Below are 19,535 nucleotides of genomic sequence, written 5' to 3'. Positions count from 1 at the left end.
TAAAGGTTTGTAAGTAAGTCTTGGCCTATGCAGGAAAGAAAAAACCTTGGTATTCAAACCATTTTGGAAGGTTTCATACACGTGCTTAGTTCTAGCACAACTGCTGCAGGAATGAGTCTTGCTGCTGACCCTAGTTGGTAGAAATTACTTTCACATAGTTAGCAGGCTCACTAGAAAATCTTTTTGAACTGTTTGGCTAAGAAATGGCCTTCCAAACAGCCTGCTGATCACAACAGCCACCATGCTTAATTTCAAGTGGCTTGATTTGGATGCTTAGCTCAAGTGATGCCTGCTAAATGGGGGACCAGCTTGATGCTGCCACTGGCTCCTGGCTCCTTTCCTGTGCATGTGTGCACAGCTGTAGCTCAGAGATGCTCTTGCAGTAGTGTAAGAATAACTTGTCCTTGCACAGGTTGCTGTGAGCTTGGAGCTTGCTATTGGCTGTGATATACCAGCACAGCCACCTTTGATAACTGAGAGCTCACTGGTATTCAGTCTCTAATAACATAGCAGGGTCATTTTAGCTTTCTCCTAGAGTTACTGAGGTTCTGGATGGTCAGTCTGATACACCCTCCCCTAGCCCACTTGGTATTTATAACTCAATGTAGACTTGTTGCTATGGTCTCTGATAAGCGCTTGCTGAACAGTATCACTAAAAATACCCTGGCCACCTTGGGAAGCCTTTTAAAAACACATCTTTCCATGAGCTCATCTCATGTTGTCAACAGAAATAGCTGCATGCCGCAGTGTCTCCTTGTGCTGGGCACCAGTCGCTCCGAGGCGTGTGCATCTACAGGGCTTCGTGTCTGCTGACTCTCTGAAACCTCAAGTCTCACCTTCTTCCCCCATTTCTCATGAGCTGCAGAGACTGCAGGGGGTGTTAGGGCTTGTGTAAATTGGAGAGCAGTTAGTGCAAAGCATAAGAACAGGAGGCAGTTGAATCCGATTCTTCTTCAAGATGCTGCTTTGATTATGGACTGATTTTACAGCTTTATGAGATTCAGCTTTTTCGTTTGACAGCCTGGTGCAGGTTGTGTTGGGGTTCCTCCACCCCTGCCTTTTTTCCATCGCTTGACTTCTGCTTTTAACTTGGCCTTTTGCTCAGTGTTACAGAAAGCAGGTGACTGTGAGGGCAGAGAGGTCAAAGCAGCTGAGAGAGGAGTGGGTTTGCCAAGAGGTGTCTGTCTCAGCTGGCTGTTGTGCTCATCCTTGAGGTGTGGGAGGGAGAAGAACGGTGAGGAGTCAACAACGGGTGACAGGCTGTGATTGCTAACCTACCGTGCTGCCAGTCACCCTGCTCTTACACTAGACTGATCCCAGTTGCCAGCAGCTGTGACTGAGGGACAAACAAGAAAACAAAGCTATGGATTGCAAAATCAGAGCTAGAACCAAACCACTTGCGCCCGAGAGGGACTAATCTGTAAAGAAAGCCTTGAGCTTACTGAAGACTGTGAGCCCTCTCTCACCTTCCGCACAAAGCTTGCTGCTTCTGAATCCTGTTTGCTCCTCTCCTGGGCGTATGTTAACCCTTTAAGCTTGCTTGAAAGAGTACTGCTGTACCCTGTATCTGGTTAATGATCCTTGCCAGACACCTGTAGAACAACACTGGCTCTGTTTGTCCCTGAAGCAACATTGGGATTTTTCATTTTTTTCTAATGAGTGCAAACGTCTGCAACCATTGCTGTGAAATTAGAATAATAGCATGGTGCTGTAGTAGATGGGCTGACCTTCTCTTTCTTACTACAGTAGCACTTGTACGATGGGCTTGGTGCTGCCGCTGTGGAGCGACACCTTAATCCACCTGGATGGGGATGGGTGAGTGTCTCTTGTATGTTCTAGGTCAATAGCAGAGGGTCTCCATGTGTTAGCTTACAGCATGGGGTGTGTGTGTGTATATATATATGTGTATGAGAAGAATTCAAATGATTGCAGAGCTCTAACAGGTCCAGCAGACCTCCTGCTGATGACCTGTATTGGGTTAGTAGGCTCAAAGGCCCTAAATCACAGTGGTTGTGGCAGGGAACACCAGTGATTGACTTATCTGTGAATAAACACGCCCTGAGACAGTGGCTCGTGTGTGTGTTTAAGCTGGAGTAAAGGAGCTTTTACTGGTGAGTGGGTGTGTAGTGAAAGCTCCTTAAAGGGATCCTATTATGTGTTCCTCCATCACGCTCGCAGCAGGCAGCGTTCAGCTGAACACAGAATAAGAATGATGTTTCTCTGCCAAATAGACACCTGACTTGCAGACTCCTGTTTGTGCCAGTTACAAAGGCTGTCCAGTGCAGTGCGTGGAATGACTTTTCTTTCCTTGGTAGCTGCCCCAGGATCACTTTAGCTGGACTCTGTTGCTCCCAGCTGTGGCACTGAATTTGTGTTGCCAAGGTAAACAGCACAGCCCAGCACTGTCCCACTGTCTTAGTTTCGTTCCCGAACAGCAGCCGCTTTAAAAAGTTATCTTAGAGCTTTTAGCGTGCTATTTTGATCTGTTTGCTAGCTGAACTCAGCAATGTATGCATAGGGCTACTCCTTTGCTGTTCTAACGTGCTACAAACTATCGGTTATTAACTGAAAAGTTGCTTTTGGGACACATTTTTACTGTGCCTTTTTTCCTCTCTCCAGAGGGTTCAGCGTATCGACAGATAACAGGGTTCATATATTCAAGCCAGTGTCTGTACAGGCAATGTGGTAAGTACTTACTATAATCTGTCCCAGTGATTGTTTTTCCAAGGTGTTTTGCCTGCTTGAGCTTTTAAAAAGCAGGTGCTGCTTTGCATTATTGGTATCTTGAGACCTACTCGAGCAGCCAGAAGTCTCTTTCAGAGACAGGAAAGGAAGTTTGATACCAAAGAAAAAAAGCATGCAAGTGCTGGTATACAGCAGTGAGTTTATAATACTGCTGCAGCCGCACCTTCGTCTTAGCTGGGGGCAGGAAGGAATAGGGTAATTTTCCTTGCAAAGGGCTGCTGCTTTGAATCTCTCCGAAGCAGAATTGCTTTGAGCATGTGTTTGAAATACTTTTTTATTTGTCATAAATAAGGAAATACACGCTGTGCATATTTTAGGAGTCTCTGTCTCCAGTGAGACATGCTCATTGTGATAGCGAGAAGGAAAGAGAAGCTGCCTGCATTTTTCTTTCCTTTTAGGGTGGCTCATGTAAGAATGTAGAGGCCATGAAAGTATTTCTGGCTCAAGTTTCTTTGCATTGCAGAAATACATTGCCTGTCAGGGTGTCATGCTACTGTGTCACCCCAGTGATTTTGACCTGGATCCTTCTGATCCCAGTCAAAGATTTAAAACAAGCTAAAAATAGGAGAGGGGGATTTGTTTCCCAGCAGCAGCTGAAGAAACTTCTGACATCCCTCATGCAGTGAGAGAGGGCAGACACCTAAACACCTCAGTAAAGTCAAGTCCTAAGCCCTTGGTTGTGCAGCTCTCCATGTCTCATTCCTGGGTGTCCCGGCCCTGCATGCAGGGGAGCTGATGGCACAGTAGGAGCTGTCAGAGCACCCTGTCTTGGACAAGAACTCTGCGCATCTTATTTATGGCTTAGGTAGTAGTAGCAGTTTTTGGAGCCAGACACACAGGTGCCTCTGCCCTCTGAGTTGTGGGCACCTTCGCTGCTATCCAGGTTTATCTTGGCATACTTCAGATAAGACATGCAAGCTCTTGCAGCACGTGGTTATCCGTACCCTTGCAGGACGGCCCCCTGCTGTCCCCCCTTGGTGCCGGGGGCTGTTGCATATAGCACTGGGGTTTGTACCAACTGATGGGACGTGAGCAGCATCCTGGATTTGGCTGCTGCTTTGCGCTCAATACCAGCGTGAGGAAGGAATTATGATCCTGCAAGTATTTTTCCCTTTCTAGGTCTGCTCTGCAGAGTTTACATAAGGCTTGTGAGGTGGCACGGAGCAATAATTACTACCCAGGGAGCCTCTTCCTCACGTGGGTCAGTTACTATGAGAGCCATATCAACTCTGACCAGTCGTCAGTCAATGAGTGGAACGCCATGCAAGATGTCCAGTCCCACCGGCCCGACTCGCCCGCCCTCTTCACAGATGTGTAAGTTGGTCTGGCTCTGCTGAGCCAAAGTGTTTGGCTGTCAAGCACTTCAGTCTCCAAATGAGGAGACAGTTTCCACAAGAGGTTACTCTTAATTAGGTATTAATGAGGAGAGGTTTCCTGTTCCAGATAATAAGCGGACCCCTAGTTAGGTAAACACCAGCACTGGAAGTTTAGCCCTCCTGGGCCTTGCATCTCCTCCAGCCTCTGTTTTCAGTGTAGTTGTTTACCTTGGGCTTTAGGCTCGCAGATCTTTGCTTCTGCAAGGTAAGTCCCGTGTTACTAGTGAGAGAGAATTGTGTTGTATTCTAGTACCTAGGCCTTCCTCTTTGCTGGTTTTGTCCTCTGGTTTCCAGGCCTGGTGTCTCTTGGAAGGAACAGGTTTCTCTGGACTTTGCTCTTATGATGGCGCGTCTGAGCACATGTTTAGAGTCACATGGTCTTTTTTTCCTTTGTTCATTTTGCTGTAAAGTGAAGTGTTGATGTATGCACTTCTGAGACTGTGAGCTCAGAAGCATTCTCATAGGCATCCATCTGATACACCTAAGAACGGGGACACAGAGCAATGTGGCTTTTCATTGTTCTGAGGAGCTCTGCAAGTGTGGAACAGGACAGTGTATAGGTCCCAAGCTGTATCCAGCTAAATGCTTGGATGTCTGGTGATACATGGTCCAAAACAGTGGCTGAGGTAGATAGATAGTTTGGAAAGGCAAAATTTATAGGCTGTATCAACATTCAAGGTTTACAACCCCTGTAATTAGTAATTGCTGATGGTACTGATACCATATAACCTCAAAGGTAGTCTGTGTCCAGATGTGATGCCAAGCACAAGGGCTTAGTTGCCCGGTTTGTAGTAGAAGGAATGACTTCACTAATCCCCGCTGCTTTCCCAGTATAATAGTGCCATTGGTTGATTTATGCTCTCAGATATTTCCTGTTGCTGGAATTCAGTGAGTGAATAATAATGCTAAGCAGTTGTTCAGCTGTGAACAAGCCTTCACACTTGATTTGTTTTTAATGTACAAGGAGGGTGGATGAAAAGTTTTGGCAGGCTGTCAGATTAATATTCTCTTGTAGCTTTTCATATATAAATTTTATGTAACCCACCCTTTCCCTGGTGGCAGCAATTGAATGATTTCCTGGGGACACCTAGGCAGCATTCTCTTAATTGAGTCCTGAAATAATGTGTGAGGTTAAAAGGACCGGGAACTTCCATGATTTTTATTTGTGAACCACCGGTTGGACACTTGTAAAGCAGAGAAGTGTCTGTGCAGTCGCCATCCTGGCAGCCTTCCAGAGAAACGGAAAGGTGGTGCAAGATGTTACTGCTGGGTCCCTTCTAAAGATGATGGGTGAGACAGCTCTGTGCTGCTGCTCTGTTGCAACTTCCCCTGGTGTTAGTCAGGCTATTTTTGCAGCTGGTGATAAGGCCCCTGGCAGCAGAGGCTGGAGGAATGCACAGAGGCTTAGCTGCCCTCGTCTCTCCATGTAAGGAGCTTTGGAGCTGTTACCTTTCCAAGAAAGGTAGGGGGAAGCTTAGATAGTGCTCCAGAGAGTATAATGCAGCCTTCCCAATTTAAATTTTACCAAATACCAGAGGTTCTCTGGATGACTACAATGGATTAGGAGCATTCAGTTGGTCTCTTTCATACACAACTGGGAGTCTAAACTGGGCTTTACAGTCACCTGAATTCCCTCCAGCTGAGGACGTGCTTGGGGGAAGTAGTGTCAGTATCTGAGACTCTGCAGAGTATATAGTCTATACAATACCTGTTTAAAAAGTGTCATGAGTCCAGTTTGTTTCCCCTCCCCGTGACTCTCTTGCTTTCTTCTGATAGCCCGACTGAGCGGGAGCGCACGGAACGGCTAATTAAGACCAAGTTAAGGGAGATCATGATGCAGAAAGATTTGGAGAACATCACGTCAAAAGAGGTGAGTGGTGAGGGAGCAGCACTGGAAGTGCTGTTGTGCAAACTAGAGAGCTCTCTACTTTATGCCATGAAGAAAGGCCAGAACAAAAACTTCACATGGCTTCCTTGTGTTCCTCCTTCCCACCCAGATACGCACTGAGCTGGAGATGCAGATGGTGTGTAACCTGCGGGAGTTCAAAGAGTTCATTGATAATGAAATGATAGTGATCCTTGGACAGATGGACAGCCCCACACAGATATTTGATCATGTCTTTTTGGTAAGTCTAACGGTGAATTCAAGAGTAAACATGCCTGACACTTCTCACTATGTCTTGGTTGACACAGGGGCCCCTGGAGGAACTTAAAGGAACTCTGAAGGGGAGATTGGCTGATCCAAGCAGGACACAAGACGCTAGTGCTATTGAACAAGAGCAGCCTGGCTTCTTGGCTGTACTAAACTTTGCCATAGAACACCAGCCAAGCTGTAGACCCTGTCGCTAGAGGATGGAAGGGAAAAAGTCTTAATTCTAACTACTTTTCAGGGCTGTTTCCATTGATGTAAGACCAGTTTTGTAGCTTTAACTGTCCAGGGTACCCACACGCTGAGTTCTTGGAGTATGCGTGTGTTTGGGAAGGGCATAACTACAGCAAAGAGGGAGGGGAGCTGTTGGGGAGAGCTGTGTAACGTTCAGGTGGAATGACACTCTTGTAACATGGAAAGCTCTGAGTTCATGTGATCCAGGAGGAACAGAGGAGCTTAACAAAGAATCGTGGATATAAGTCACTTAAGGAAAATGTAAACATCTCACCTTTTGATGTTTTGCTTGCTTAGTTGCCTTTCATTGCTGATGGGGCCTAATTACTGCACCTCCTTCTGGTGAGTCAGCACTCCGCTGGATTTCCCAGCCCTGAAGCAACGGACGCAGGTTTGATTGGGCTGTCTAGCCTCTGAGGTTGGCTCAACTTTAAACAAAGCCATTCCTCTTGGACCAGCTGGTCCTTCCAAATGGAGAGGGCCTCTCCCAGTCTCCTGAAGCTTAGTGCCGTGGCTCAGAAGGGAAGGTGTATGTTAATGTGAGCGCTCCCAAGAAATTGTGGTGGGGTAGAGACAGGAAACTTAAAGTACCTAGGATGTAATGGATTTTTTTTTTTTGCAGACTATGTGTTCTCTGGGGAGAGAGACCTGTTACAGGCTTACAGTGCTAGTCAAAAGCAGTACAGGCAGTTCAGTCTGCTGCAGGGCTTGGAGTCTTGGCTCTGAGTGCATTTAATAGGAACAAGACCCTTAAAACAAGGCTTGCAGGCAGCATCAAGGAGAAGAGCTGTGGCTAATGTGTGGAATAGAAGTATTTGCAAAGCAGCTCTCTGCGGTGAGGAGCAGTGCTGCTGGGGCTGGGCACCAGCTTAATTCAGGAGCGTGTATACTGCAAGGCAAAGTCGTACAGTGAGGTCTCTGGAAGGCATGGAACTGTTTCCTTCCAGGTAGAGGCAAGAGCCCTGTGGGATCCCACTTAAGGAGTGCTAAAATAACTAAGCAGGAAATAAGAGACCTGATGATGTTGGTGATTGTGGATCAAAGGACAGGAGAAAAGGCTTTCACCACTGCAGCATTGTTCTCCATACCTGTGGAAACTGGTGGTTCCCAGGCCTGAATTAAATTATTCTTCCTTGGCCAGAAAGAGGCAACATGAAGCTAACTAAGTCTGGGGGGCTAGGGTAAATACGGCAGGGATCAAAATATGTTTGTTGGCAGATACTGAATAGCAAGAGCCCCCATAGTCCTCTTTCAGATCGTGCACAGCTCTGGGCTTTGCTGGGATTGACCTGATCTGTGGCTGAAGGCAATGGATTCTGTTGAAATCTGGGCTACCATGGCATGTAACATCTGCCCCTTTATTCTGCTTGAAATTCAGAGTCCCATCTGTGCTGAACCCTTGAATGGTGTCCTCATTATGATGATTTCTCTTAGGAAGTAGTTCAGTTTGGGAAGAACCAGCTGCTTTTTGTTTGTTGTATTCCTGAAGTGTCAAGACAAGACAACAGACTTGTCCCCAGTAGCTATCGGAATAGTAACGCAGCCCTTTCCTGTGCGTGTACTTCTAGACACAGGCTGTGAGAGCTCAGGACTTTTCTGCAAGCGCTGTCATGGGCGCAAGTGCGTGCCTGTGAGTCAGAGCTCTTGGAGCTCCCCCATCTCAGGCACGGGGTGCCTATGCACGCTTTCCGGGGCAAGCAGCAACCCATCCTCTGGGTGGACACTGCTTCTTCTGCAAGACTGGGAGGTTCTTGCTCTCAGGCTGATAGAGTTTGCAGGCAGGCGGTGGGTGTGCTCCAAGGGCCAGCTCGTCATGGCTATGCCTCTCCTGGCCCTGGGGCCATGTGGAAGCCTGTGCCATGGGAACAGCCATGAGCAGTGCTGTTCTGCTGGTGATGGTGGTGCTGCCTGGGTCCCTCTTGCTTACTCCTTCATCTGAACCGTCTTTCTATTTGGGAGCTATTTTAGGGCAGGGAAGCAGATAGCTTGTGCACCTTAATTTTTGAAGGAAGCCCTTGTCTGAGTGGTTTTGTCCTCAGTCAGGGTTTATGTGTTTGAGCAGGAAGCAAGCAGCTTGGAGGCCCTGTGTGTGCTGCAGAGAAGAGGGTTAGCTAGCCAGGGTTGAATGTGTATTTCTCTGCTCACACAGGCTTTGAACGTGGGGAAAAGAGGTGTAACCCAAGTAAGTTTACGGTGTTGCTGCCTTTGATGTGCGAGATGGGTGTTTCATGTATAAAGAGCACCTGGATGGTGTTTAAACACAGGCAGTCTCTCTTCTATGGGGTAGAGCTGTCAGCAGCCTCCAGGGAAAGGGTGGAGTGGTCTCATATTTGCTGAGGTTTTTTTGTTAGCAGTTTGCAGGAAGTGCCAGCATATAGTGCTGGGCTCCTGCTTTGCAGAGCTGCCTGTTGCTTCAGAATACCTCTGGTTAATGGGGCGAGATAAGGTGCTGAACATCAGCCCTGTTACCACTCTTCTGTGTACCCTTTTACTCAAAAGACCCGTCTGCTCTCCAACACTTAGCTGGCCAGCTTCCTCCTCCAGTTCACTGGTGACAATACCTCCCTCCATCAGTTGTCTGGCCATGCCTTCCTTCTGGCTGATGTGTCCCTTTGAATGTTTTCCCCGCAGGGCTCAGAATGGAACGCCTCCAATTTGGAAGACTTGCAGAACAGAGGGTAAGTAGCTTCAGGCCATCAGCTTAAAAGCAAGAGCCTGGCCTCAACGCTTGTGTATGCAACAAACTCTATTCCATACCTGCTGTGTAACCTGAGTCTTACTAAAGGGTTTGCAGATCTGAACAAGCTCTTGCTTCCTCCAAACTCCGCGTCCCACAAACAGGCACCCTAAAGTAAAAGAATCTTGTTCCCTGACCTTGACTGACATCCCCTTGGCGAACGAAGGAAGCCAGCGATCTCATAGCTATAAGTAGCAAAAAGCTACAATTACTTAACTGGGTGCTGTGTAGTTGGCTCTGTGCCCTCTGCTCCAGCCCGTTGTTCTGGGCTGAGGTCTCACGATTACAGAGGCGCTTTGGAGTCTGGACCTCCAGACTGTGGCAGGAAGGAAAATATGTAAGAGTATTTGTTGCTTTGAGTGGGGCCCAGTAGGAAGTAAAGTCCTGTAGCTCTCGGGGTTAGCACTGATGGGTTCCTCTGTCTCCTACCCTCTCTACCTTTCAGGCTTAAGCTTAGAGTGTCCTTTCCCTAGGCCAGGTGGATCTAAGCACCAAGATTTTGCAATTAAATCATTATTTATGGGTTTGGCTTATTTGTGCCAATCCAGTGGAAAAAACTAATCACTCTGCTCAATTGAATTGATAGCATACTTCTGTACCTCAAGAGAATCAGCCTGGCAAAATTGACTCTCCTCATTCAGTTCAGGGTCTGCTGCAGTTTCCTTGGGTCAGACAGGTCCTACTTGACTGCCAGCGATCTCATACCTGCTAGAGAAAAGGGACGTCACTCCCTTGCAGTGCTCTTGTTTTGTCTGATATCCCAGCATGAGTGCAGTTCATAAGCATCTTAGAGTAACCCTCAGGGCTAAAAATACTGGATGTAGTGTACGTAAATACCATATGCTTTCTCTAGCAGTTTCCCTTCCAGAAAAATTAGGGATAAGAAATAAATCCTCCCCAGTGGCTCATTGTCTGTTACATCTCTCTGTAGTTATTTTATGCATTTGTTTAACTATGGTATTGCTCCCGAGCTTATGCCTTCAATCTTCTAGTGTTGTTGGTGCAGCGGGAGGAGAGATTCACAAAGGGGCTTTGACAAAGTGTCCAAACACTAATTGAACAGTCTGTGCGGGAGCTCCTGTGACACAAGTGTTGCTAGCACTTAGAGTAGAGAGATGGTGGGCAAGCAGTGTAACCTGACATACTGTAGAGGAAGTTTCTATGCAGTATGGATGGAAGCCCTTTTATCAGAGGCTAGGCTCTAAATTGCTCAGCAAAACCTTTTGTCTGTTAGCCGCTGCCTCCTTGCATTAAGTCCTGGTTTCCAAGGAGGTGTGTTCCAGACTGCAACTTCAAATGCTTTGAGTTTTGCCACTTGCAAAGCAAGGCAAGGCTGTTGTGTAGCAGCTGTGATATCTCTCTGAACTTGCTGTGTTCTGCACACTCTGCATTTTTATCTGCTGTTTGTTTCCGTGCAGGGTGCGGTATATTTTGAATGTGACTCGAGAAATAGATAACTTCTTCCCTGGCCTCTTTGAATACCATAATATTCGGGTATATGATGAAGAAGCAACAGATCTTCTGGCTTATTGGAATGACACCTACAAATTCATCTCCAAGGCAAAGTAAGTCTTTTCAGAACAGAACAAACACATTTAGAAGATGTATACTAAACATTTTTATATTTTCCTACTGATTTTCTTAACCACTTTTCCTCCTTGCCTACCTAGGATCAAAGCATTTTCATTTTGTAGTTTCTGTCTAAGGGTTAGAGTTGCCTTCCGCAAATTTTCATTCTTGTGGGTGCTTGTACAAGGAGCAGGGTAGGACTAGCGAGGGGTTTCTGCCCAGTTGCAGTCCAGGCAAACAGTGGAGGAGACCATTCCTGTACTAGAGAGCTAACTGTTTGCTGGCTGCTTAGGAAATGCAATGGATCTGCTGGTGGGAGGAAAGGGCAACAAATCGAGCAGGATTTAACAAAAGTAAGAAGCAAAACCTTAAAAGCCAAACACAGACATAAGCTGTTCCCTGCATTGTGTGGTTGTATGATGAAGCCCACAGTCTGGAAGTTATTTCTTGTAGTGTCATGCTCCAGAGCAAACTCTTCCCTTTAACAGGACTAATGCCTGTGTAGGTCTCTGAGCGGTCAGTTACAGTGAATAATCTGATAGCGGATGCTGAAAGTAGGACCTTCTTACTGCAAAGAACTGCATCCCAGTTATACGAGCTGTCTCCAGTTAATTCAGCAGCCTTCTTAAGGGAAAACTGGTCAGAAAGCAGATTGGCATATGTTGCCTTTAAATTATTATTTCCATTATAGAAGTCTGTCATCTCTTAACCATAGCTGGTGCTTGCAATTTCTCATAGCCTTTAGAAGCTGACTTGTTTGAGTATGGCTCAAGACTTACTTTATTTAAGATGGTTTCTTTAAAAGACATTATTGTAGTCCCTTAAGTATTGATTTTGAATTGTTGTCATCCTCAGAAGTGTTCTCCTGCCCACAATATTTTCCGTTGGGGTTTAAACGATTGGGCCTCAGTACTGTGTATGAGGTGATGTAAGTTGTTATTATCTTCCAAATTGGGGCAATTACTGTACCCCCTTCTCTGCCCTGCCTGCTTGTTGTGTTTGGGGTTTTTTTTTTTATCACCAAAAGCATTGCAATGTTTTGACTAACGCGATTTGCAAAGTTGAGAAGGTCTTAGAGCAGTCTAAAGGCTGCTATAGCCCAGTATACCCCAAACAGTGCGGACATCTCTCAGAGTGTCTGGGGAGTGTGGATGCAGGTACAGGCTCAGACAGCTGTGAGCAGCTGAGGCCTGAGCTTGTCAAGGCACATGGCTGTGTGCGCTCTGTGGCCTCCTGGTTTGTCCTGTGGGAACTTCACACAGCTGGCAATCCAGAAAACCTAGCGCTCCAGGGAGAAAATAAAAGTGCCAAACCCAAGTTCTCTCAGCCCGCTCCATACCAATGCTGCCCAGCGCATGGAGTTCACAGAGGAGGGCCGTAGCCTTCCTCCTCGTATTTCACGGCAGACAAATGTTTTTTAATTCCTTGGAGCAGAGTGCTGGCTGCCCTTTTAGGCTCTGTACCAGCCTCACCAAGCAGAGTAGCTGCTCATTGCACTCAAAGGCACTGTTTGCTTTGAAAAATGAATTAAAGCTGAAGGATTTTCCATCTGATTGCAGCAGGGCGCTGCACTGCAGCCGTCATTTGAGGTCTCTGCCTCCAGCCATGGGGAGGTCATCTTTTCCACTCACTTGCATTTGGACCGGTACCGAGCGGGGGGGGTGAGATTTCTACCTATAGACAGCCCTAAGGAATGGTGGTATCAAGAAAAATCTGCCAGGTTGGTCCATGGGGCTTTTGGCTGGATTTTTGCACCTACTGGTGTCTCGAGAGATGTGGATGGAGGCTAGGTGGGGTTTCAAACACCTGACTAAAGCAGCATTGGTCTTGTTCAGCCAATTTGTCAAACCCAATAATATGCTGTCAAAAGTTTGCAGTCGAATGTCATCTCTGTGCTAGGGGCTGCCCTGAACTGCTCAGTATCTTCCAGGGGTGTGCTTCTAAACTGTGACGCCATGTTTGTGTGATAGATGCCCTTTTTATTTGGAATACTGCTTGATACAAGTGGGCCATTTGGGCTGAGTTCAAGGATGCCATATTAGTCTTTAGCAGTCTTCGTAAATCTCTGCAAACAACTGATGTTTGGCTACTTTGCGATAAAAGCTTCAGAAGAGCTGTTGTAATAAAATCTGTTAAGAATATTAAGACCTTGTTCTTCACTTTCTTTGTGTGTCTTGCTCCGGTTTCTAAATTGGATTATCAGATCACATCCCACACTTCAACTGTGGCCACAGTGTTGAAAATGTGTTTGATAATGCTCTGGTAAAGAAGTTGCTATTTTCTTAAGCTTCTCAGAGGCCGCGTTTTCTCTTTAATGATCTTCTTTTGTCTTTCTCCCGCTTCAGGAAAAATGGTTCTAAGTGCCTGGTGCACTGCAAGATGGGAGTGAGCCGCTCAGCGTCCACGGTGATCGCCTACGCCATGAAGGAGTACGGCTGGAACCTGGACAGGGCTTATGACTATGTGAAGGAACGGCGCACTGTCACCAAACCCAACCCCAGCTTTATGCGGCAGCTGGAGGAATACCAAGGGATCCTGCTGGCCAGGTGAGTGGAAGGAATGACCTGGATTAGCCGTGTTAAGGCATAACATTTAAATGATTGACTCCATTATTTTAATTAGAACTTCCATCACTGCATTATGTAAGCTCGTGATTGTCTTGGGAAAGATAGTGCTCTGTTTTCATGGGTTATCTCAGCTGAGCCTGGGAAAATGGGTGTAATAAAGAGCTTTTAGGAAGCTGTTTGGCTTCTAGGATGGCTGTTTTTTGAAGAGTAGCATCCCGTGAACTGCCATCCGAATGCAGCATTCAGAGCTGTGCAGACTCCAGCAGAGATAAATGATGGCCCTATTGCTTGTAACATCACTTGGCAGGGAACTTGCTTTGTCTCCATCTCAGCCTTACAGTTCCCTGTTGAACATGCCCCTCCTCAGCAGCTGGTCTGGTTTTATTTAGATCCCTTCGGTAAGTGTTGGTGTTAGGGGAGGGGACAGGATGTTCTGTGCATTGCAACAGCAGTGTTTATTCCTGCGTGGAGTCCTGAGGCCGGCCTGGAGCTGGGCCTGGGTATGGGTGAGTGTGTTGTAATCCCAAGCCTATCACCTGATTAGCAAAAAGACATAAATATTGCATGTTTCTGAGAAATCCACTTGTAAGCTGTCTTAAGCAATATCTTCACGTGATCAGCTGGAAGGAGGTAGTGATACTTTGTGTTTCACCAGATTACGGTATTTTGTTTAGGATCCTGGTGTGCTTTGCCAGGGAGCAGGTCTGAAGCAAGCAGAATTACCCAAGCTGAGCCTCCTGCTACAGGAGGTGGCTCTTAGCATGTTTTGACCAAAGTAATTATTTCATAGCTTCTTAGTGCTGTTGAAAGGTGCCTGCCTTATGCTGTTCTTTACAGCAACTCAGGTACTCATGTGGTCTATTTAGGGCATACTTCTCACCTCTGTCCTCTGCTTGGTTTTGTCCCTTTGGGTCTGTCCTATCCACTTGTGAAGACCTCCCTTCCCTTTTTCTGTGCTAATGACTTATCGTTCCTCCTTTGCTCTCCACCTGCTCTCGACAGCCTGGCTATCTCTGCCGCCAAGCCAGGTCTGGATTCCTGATTTTTACACCAAATCCTTGATGTAAGCTCCTTTTGTCACTGAAGTGTGCTTCCTCTTTCCCTCTCTGCACAGATTAGCAACCTGAGGGCTCCTCCCAGCTTATTCCCTGATTAGGTGCAGCCACAGGATCTTTGTCCTCCACCTCTTCCCATGCCTGCTTTGCTTTCCCCCTGCTCCCCAAATGTTGACTGCCACAATGACCCCCTTTCTCTCTGAAAAAGTAGCCAAGTAGTATCGAGTCTCAGGAATAGATCATGGTGGAACAGGTATTTTAAGAAATCGTGCTCTTCTGGACTGAAATCCTCTGAGACAGACACCACACCTGCCTTTGGTGTGTTGTGTGACACCAAATGTGCTGCTGGCACTGGTTAATAAAGGTCAGTGCTTAACTCTGAGCTAGAGGTGACCTGACCAGTGTGGTGTGCTATGTAGCACTGGGCAGACTGGGGTAGACTGAATGGAGGAAAAGAAGCTTTTCAGACGGGAAAAGCATGCCAACATCCTTTGCAACAGGTTGGTGAACACCTGTGAGGAGCCCTGGGCTGGTAGCAGCTGGTATATCACATCTTCAAGCCCTCAGCCCTGCAGTTGGTTTAGGTAATTGGTCAGTCTGATAAGTGGTGGCACACCTGCAAAGCCACCTGGTACAGACAAGGATTTTTTTTTTTCCTGTCTTCCAGTAATGTATTTTTCAGGAGGTAAATCTTTCTTGCTGCCATCATTTATATGGTGTGTGTGGCTCCCCTCCCACTTAAGCACACCACTGCTCCTGACCTACTCTGCAAGTCCTCATACAATGGCATGAACAGGATTACTCGTGAGGCTTTAAAAAATGCAAGAGCAGTGCATTACATCTGTGTGTGTAGGACTAAAAAGCCTGCAGTAAGCGAAGCTTCACTGAAGCAAGGAATGGCCTCTCTGTGCTGCAGAAATGGTCCCTCTTTATGCAGTTCCTTTCTCAGCTCCAAACTGCTTTTTCTCCTCTTTCTTCTCTGTGTTACTTAGCGCTGGCCTCTGGCCTCTGGCTGCCTTGTTTATTGCTGTGGTATTCCAGGACAGGTAAAAAAACAAAAACAAAAAAACAACAGATTCACACTCATGTGACTGCTCCAATTTCAGAGGGAAGGTATGTGAGGGCAGCCATGTGCTCGCACTATCTAGTTACGGGTTTGTGTTGGGGTTATAGCAACTGGGATATGTTTTCCAGCTGTGAAATGAACCCCCCCCCGCCTGCTTTTAGTCACAACAAGAAGCATGTTTTGCTCTTTGGGACTGTCATACTTCCTGGGGTTAGTTAAACTGTCCCCTCCCTCTGGTGATAGAGATGGAAAGGCTGAGCCAGCCCTGTTTCTTTTATTGGTTATGGATAAGTTACAGGAAAACAAGGTTTGGGATCCCCTATGCCTTGTGCAACTTCTGAATCAACAGCAGTAGTTTTATACCAGAGCCTGGAGAGCTGGCTGCAGCGTGGTGGGAGGCGTGGGGGGCTCCTGGTCCAAGGCTGGTGTGGACATAAGCTGGCCAGCCCTGGTGCTGCCCCGAGACCGTGTGCCATGTCTGGCACACTGAACGCCTGGGGTGCTGTGGGCTGTTCTCCCCGGCACCAGGAACGCTGCCCAGGAAGGTCAAGAGGTAGCTGTGGGCTCTAGGAAGGGACGTGGGCTCCTGTTCTCTGCCCCTGCTTTTACAACCTCTTGCAGGTTGTAAGACTGGAGGAAGTGTAAGATTAAAAGTTAATACAGTACACCTCTCCCAGCGGTTATTGGCATCTGTTTTGGTTCTCAGATCAAGGCTGTGCTAGGCAAGTTTGGTTTGTTCATGCACGAGGGTAATTTTGACCTTCAAAATCAGATGCGCATCAGAGTGCTGGATTTGAGCGCTGAAGCACCAGGATGGGAAGTGTCCTCAGAAAACATCAACAACTTCTCCCCAGGTTACATGAGCAGAGACGTGGGAAATATTTGGCATCCCATACAGAGCCTCAGCAACAACCTGCCTCACAGACAAGCCTGCTGCCAGTGTCAAGCTTTGCTCCAAAACGCATTAGAGGCAGAGCATGTGCACCCCAGAGCAATGCCTTTGGCCTCTAGTCTTGACCCTCCTCTCCTCTGAAAGGACCTGATTCTGCCCTGTGTCATACATGAAGGCTGTAGCTGATTATGGGGTTAGAAAACTAAATCTGTGATGGATTATTTTCTTTAGCTGTTGGGCACCCAAAACTAAACTGGTACACTGTAATTAGTTCAATAGCATCTGTTAATTAACTTACTGCAGCCAATGGATGTGTCTGGGAGCGCCTGCTCACACTAGCAGGGGACTGGAGAGGTTTTGCAAGGTCTCCTGCAGATCCAAGGACCTTTCTGCAGTATCTGCTCTCCTCCTAGGGGCAAAGGGTGGAAGCACAGCCCTGTGGCCGTGGTCACTCAGCAAAGCCCTTGCAGACACGCTAGCTGGTGTGGTTTCACTTCACCTCCTTTGCTCTCTGTAAGCCCTGGAGCATGGGCTGGGTTTTTAGGAAGGTGGTGCAGTGCCGCTGACAGTTGCTTGGCCTGTGACTGCTCAGATCTTCCTAAAGGGGCTTTCCAAGAGCTGGAGGGCTCTTGAACTTCCTTCCTGTGAAAGGCAGGTGGTGTTTTGGGCTGCTTGTTGACTGTTGAGGATGTCTTCTGTGTTTTACACACACCCACATCCACTCACCCCATCCCCTTGGTTACCAGAGCCCAGTTACTGATCACTGAAGCTATTCAGAGAAGGAGCCACAAGGGAAATGGGATTTCATTCACTGTCCACCATCCACTCACGTCCAGGACTAGGGACTCTGACTCTTCTGGCCATTGCTCACCTGCTAGCAAATGGAAAAGTACTTGCTGGCTGAGAAAGGACCAAATTCTGTAGTCAGTTAAACATTGCATTTGTTGAGTAGACTGATAAAATACTGCTGGGGAATACGTGTGTGTGGAGCAGAACAGTGCAGTGGGATTTAGCTACTGGAAAGTGGCTTGTTATTAGATCAACTTCTCCAGCAGCTGGTTTGGCCCTGAACTGTTTAGGTGAAGCTGCAGTTGTGGTCAATGACTCCAGTATTTGGCACGGTTTTTCATGTAGGTTGCATCCTCTTACGACAAAGTGGGTCTGGCCCTGGTATGTGAAAACACTACTCAATGTTTTCATTTGCTTTTCTTCCCTGCAGCAAACAGCGGCATAATAAACTGTGGCGCTCGCACTCAGACAGTGACCTCTCGGACCATCATGAGCCCATCTGCAAGTCTGGGCTGGAGCTGAACAAGAAGGAGATCACCACCTCGGCTGACCGGATCTCAGAGGCCAAGACCAACGACAACCAGCAGCCCATGTCTCCCATCTACTCAGCTGAGCTAGACAGGGAGCAGCAGCTCCCAGAGGATGCAAACATGATTGAGGACATGTGTGTGAAGGAGAGAAGGATCCACCTAGAGTTTACATGTCGAGACCTCCATGCTGAGCAGATGGAGGACAAGCTGAACCTGAACAATATCAGTGGCTGTACAGCAGGATGTTGTGTAGACTCTGTCCCCCCTGATAACTGCCATGCTTCTGAGGCCTTAATGCAACTCCAGCACCCCTTGGAAATAAGAGAGTTTCCTGATTTGACAGTGGACGATCTAGAAAAAGATGCCCTTAAGCCTGATATGAACGTGCACTTGGTTCCCATGGAAGAATTCACTTCGTGCTTAAAAGACTTTCCTCAATCCCCAAACCAAAATTCCCTGAGTCTCCAACAGAATCCCCAGGCTGAAGTGACAGACCTCAGTACAGACAGGATTGATTTCTTCAGCGCTTTGGAGAAATTCGTGGAGCTTTCCCAGGAAAGCCGGTCGCGCACCTGCTCCCATTCCAGGACGGAGGAGCAAGGGAGTGGAAGGAACGGGGTCTCCAGGGTGCCTGTGCTGGAAGTGTCTCCTGCTGCAGATGGGGGTGCAGATGCTCAAAGGAACAGCTCTGGAAACTCTCCTCAGGCATCGGATGACTCTTCCACAGATGAAGAGCAACAAAAGGTTAAAATAACTTGCTTGGTTGTTTTTTAGGAACTGCTGCTTGAACCTATCTGCAAGTAGTTCTCTTGCTGTGAGGTTGCTGTGGACAGGGGATTTTCTAGTCCTGGCTTTCACTGAACAGGGTAGCCGTTTGGGGAGGGATTGCTAGATACTTCCCCTTTCTTCACTTTTAGATACTTGCCCTTTTCTGCACTTTTTCCTTAAACATCTGTTTGCTGGCAGTGGCAGGGCACTGGCTGAGTCGACCTTAAGCTGACCTGCTGTGCTGTTCTCATGAGAAACTTATTTTTGAGTTTTGCATCAGGAGAGCAGATAGGTGGGACTTGACCCACTAATGCAGCTGAACCCTGAACAGCCAAGGCCAGCCAGCATCCCGAACCTGCGCAGATATTTATCTGACTTGAGAAATCCACCAAAGAATGGGACAAAACTGGCACCTTTCCCTGGTTGGGAAGCACCAGCATTGGGATAGTAAATCAAGGCAGGTGTAGAGCTTCCACTGCTGGAGGAAGAGAATGAGCCTGTCCAGGCCTGGGGTGATGGGATCAGGCATGTCATGGCTCACTTCTCTCCTGGGTAGAGAGTGGTTCCTGACAAAATTTAGTAACCTCCGAAGTGAGGTACCTTTCTCTCATAATTGCTTTCCCCGCTCCAGGGCTCTCACAGGGATTGATGATGTCCGGGGCCATGATTTTCTGGGAGCCTCTCTTATTTAAATTCCACGCTGCATTGCTTGAATCTTTTCCATCTCTATGTGAGGCAGTAAGGCTCTTCCGAATGTAATAGGCCAACGCTCTCTCCAGTGATTTGGCAGAAGGAGCGTCTGTGCGGATGGGGGAGCCTCTCTGGCCATTTTCCTCCGGGAAACCAGAGCATTTCAGCACTCGGTCATTCTTTATGCTGTACTTCTGTTCACTCCTGTACGTGAGCAGAATCTTTCACGTTTTCAGTTTAAAACTGCACTTTTAGCAGCATTAGGATTTTTTTTGCTAACTGGACTTTTTGTTATTAAAAAAAAAAAACCAGGCTAAATTTCCCTTGGAATTCGTGGCAATTAAATAAAAGTTCTTAAATCTCAGCCT

The 19,535-nt window shown here is 47.2% G+C and overlaps 1 protein-coding gene across 2 annotated transcripts in view; it reads left to right on the top strand.

The window, feature by feature from the left end:
* The window catches only part of SSH2 (slingshot protein phosphatase 2), a 104,951-nt gene that overhangs the window by 78,741 nt on the left and 6,675 nt on the right, over positions 1–19,535 (top strand). For both annotated transcript variants that reach the window (XM_076354880.1, XM_076354879.1), the window contains 9 exons: positions 1,747–1,815; positions 2,620–2,685; positions 3,865–4,059; positions 5,898–5,991; positions 6,119–6,247; positions 9,136–9,182; positions 10,660–10,806; positions 13,156–13,356; positions 17,610–18,453. In XM_076354880.1, coding sequence (XP_076210995.1) covers positions 1,747–1,815; positions 2,620–2,685; positions 3,865–4,059; positions 5,898–5,991; positions 6,119–6,247; positions 9,136–9,182; positions 10,660–10,806; positions 13,156–13,356; positions 17,610–18,453 — 1,792 coding nt within the window. The remainder of the gene's footprint in view (positions 1–1,746; positions 1,816–2,619; positions 2,686–3,864; positions 4,060–5,897; positions 5,992–6,118; positions 6,248–9,135; positions 9,183–10,659; positions 10,807–13,155; positions 13,357–17,609; positions 18,454–19,535) is intronic.

Source organism: Aptenodytes patagonicus, chromosome 17, assembly GCF_965638725.1.
Source record: "Aptenodytes patagonicus chromosome 17, bAptPat1.pri.cur, whole genome shotgun sequence".
NCBI lineage: Eukaryota > Metazoa > Chordata > Aves > Sphenisciformes > Spheniscidae > Aptenodytes > Aptenodytes patagonicus.
This window is presented reverse-complemented; position numbering and strand designations above follow the sequence as displayed.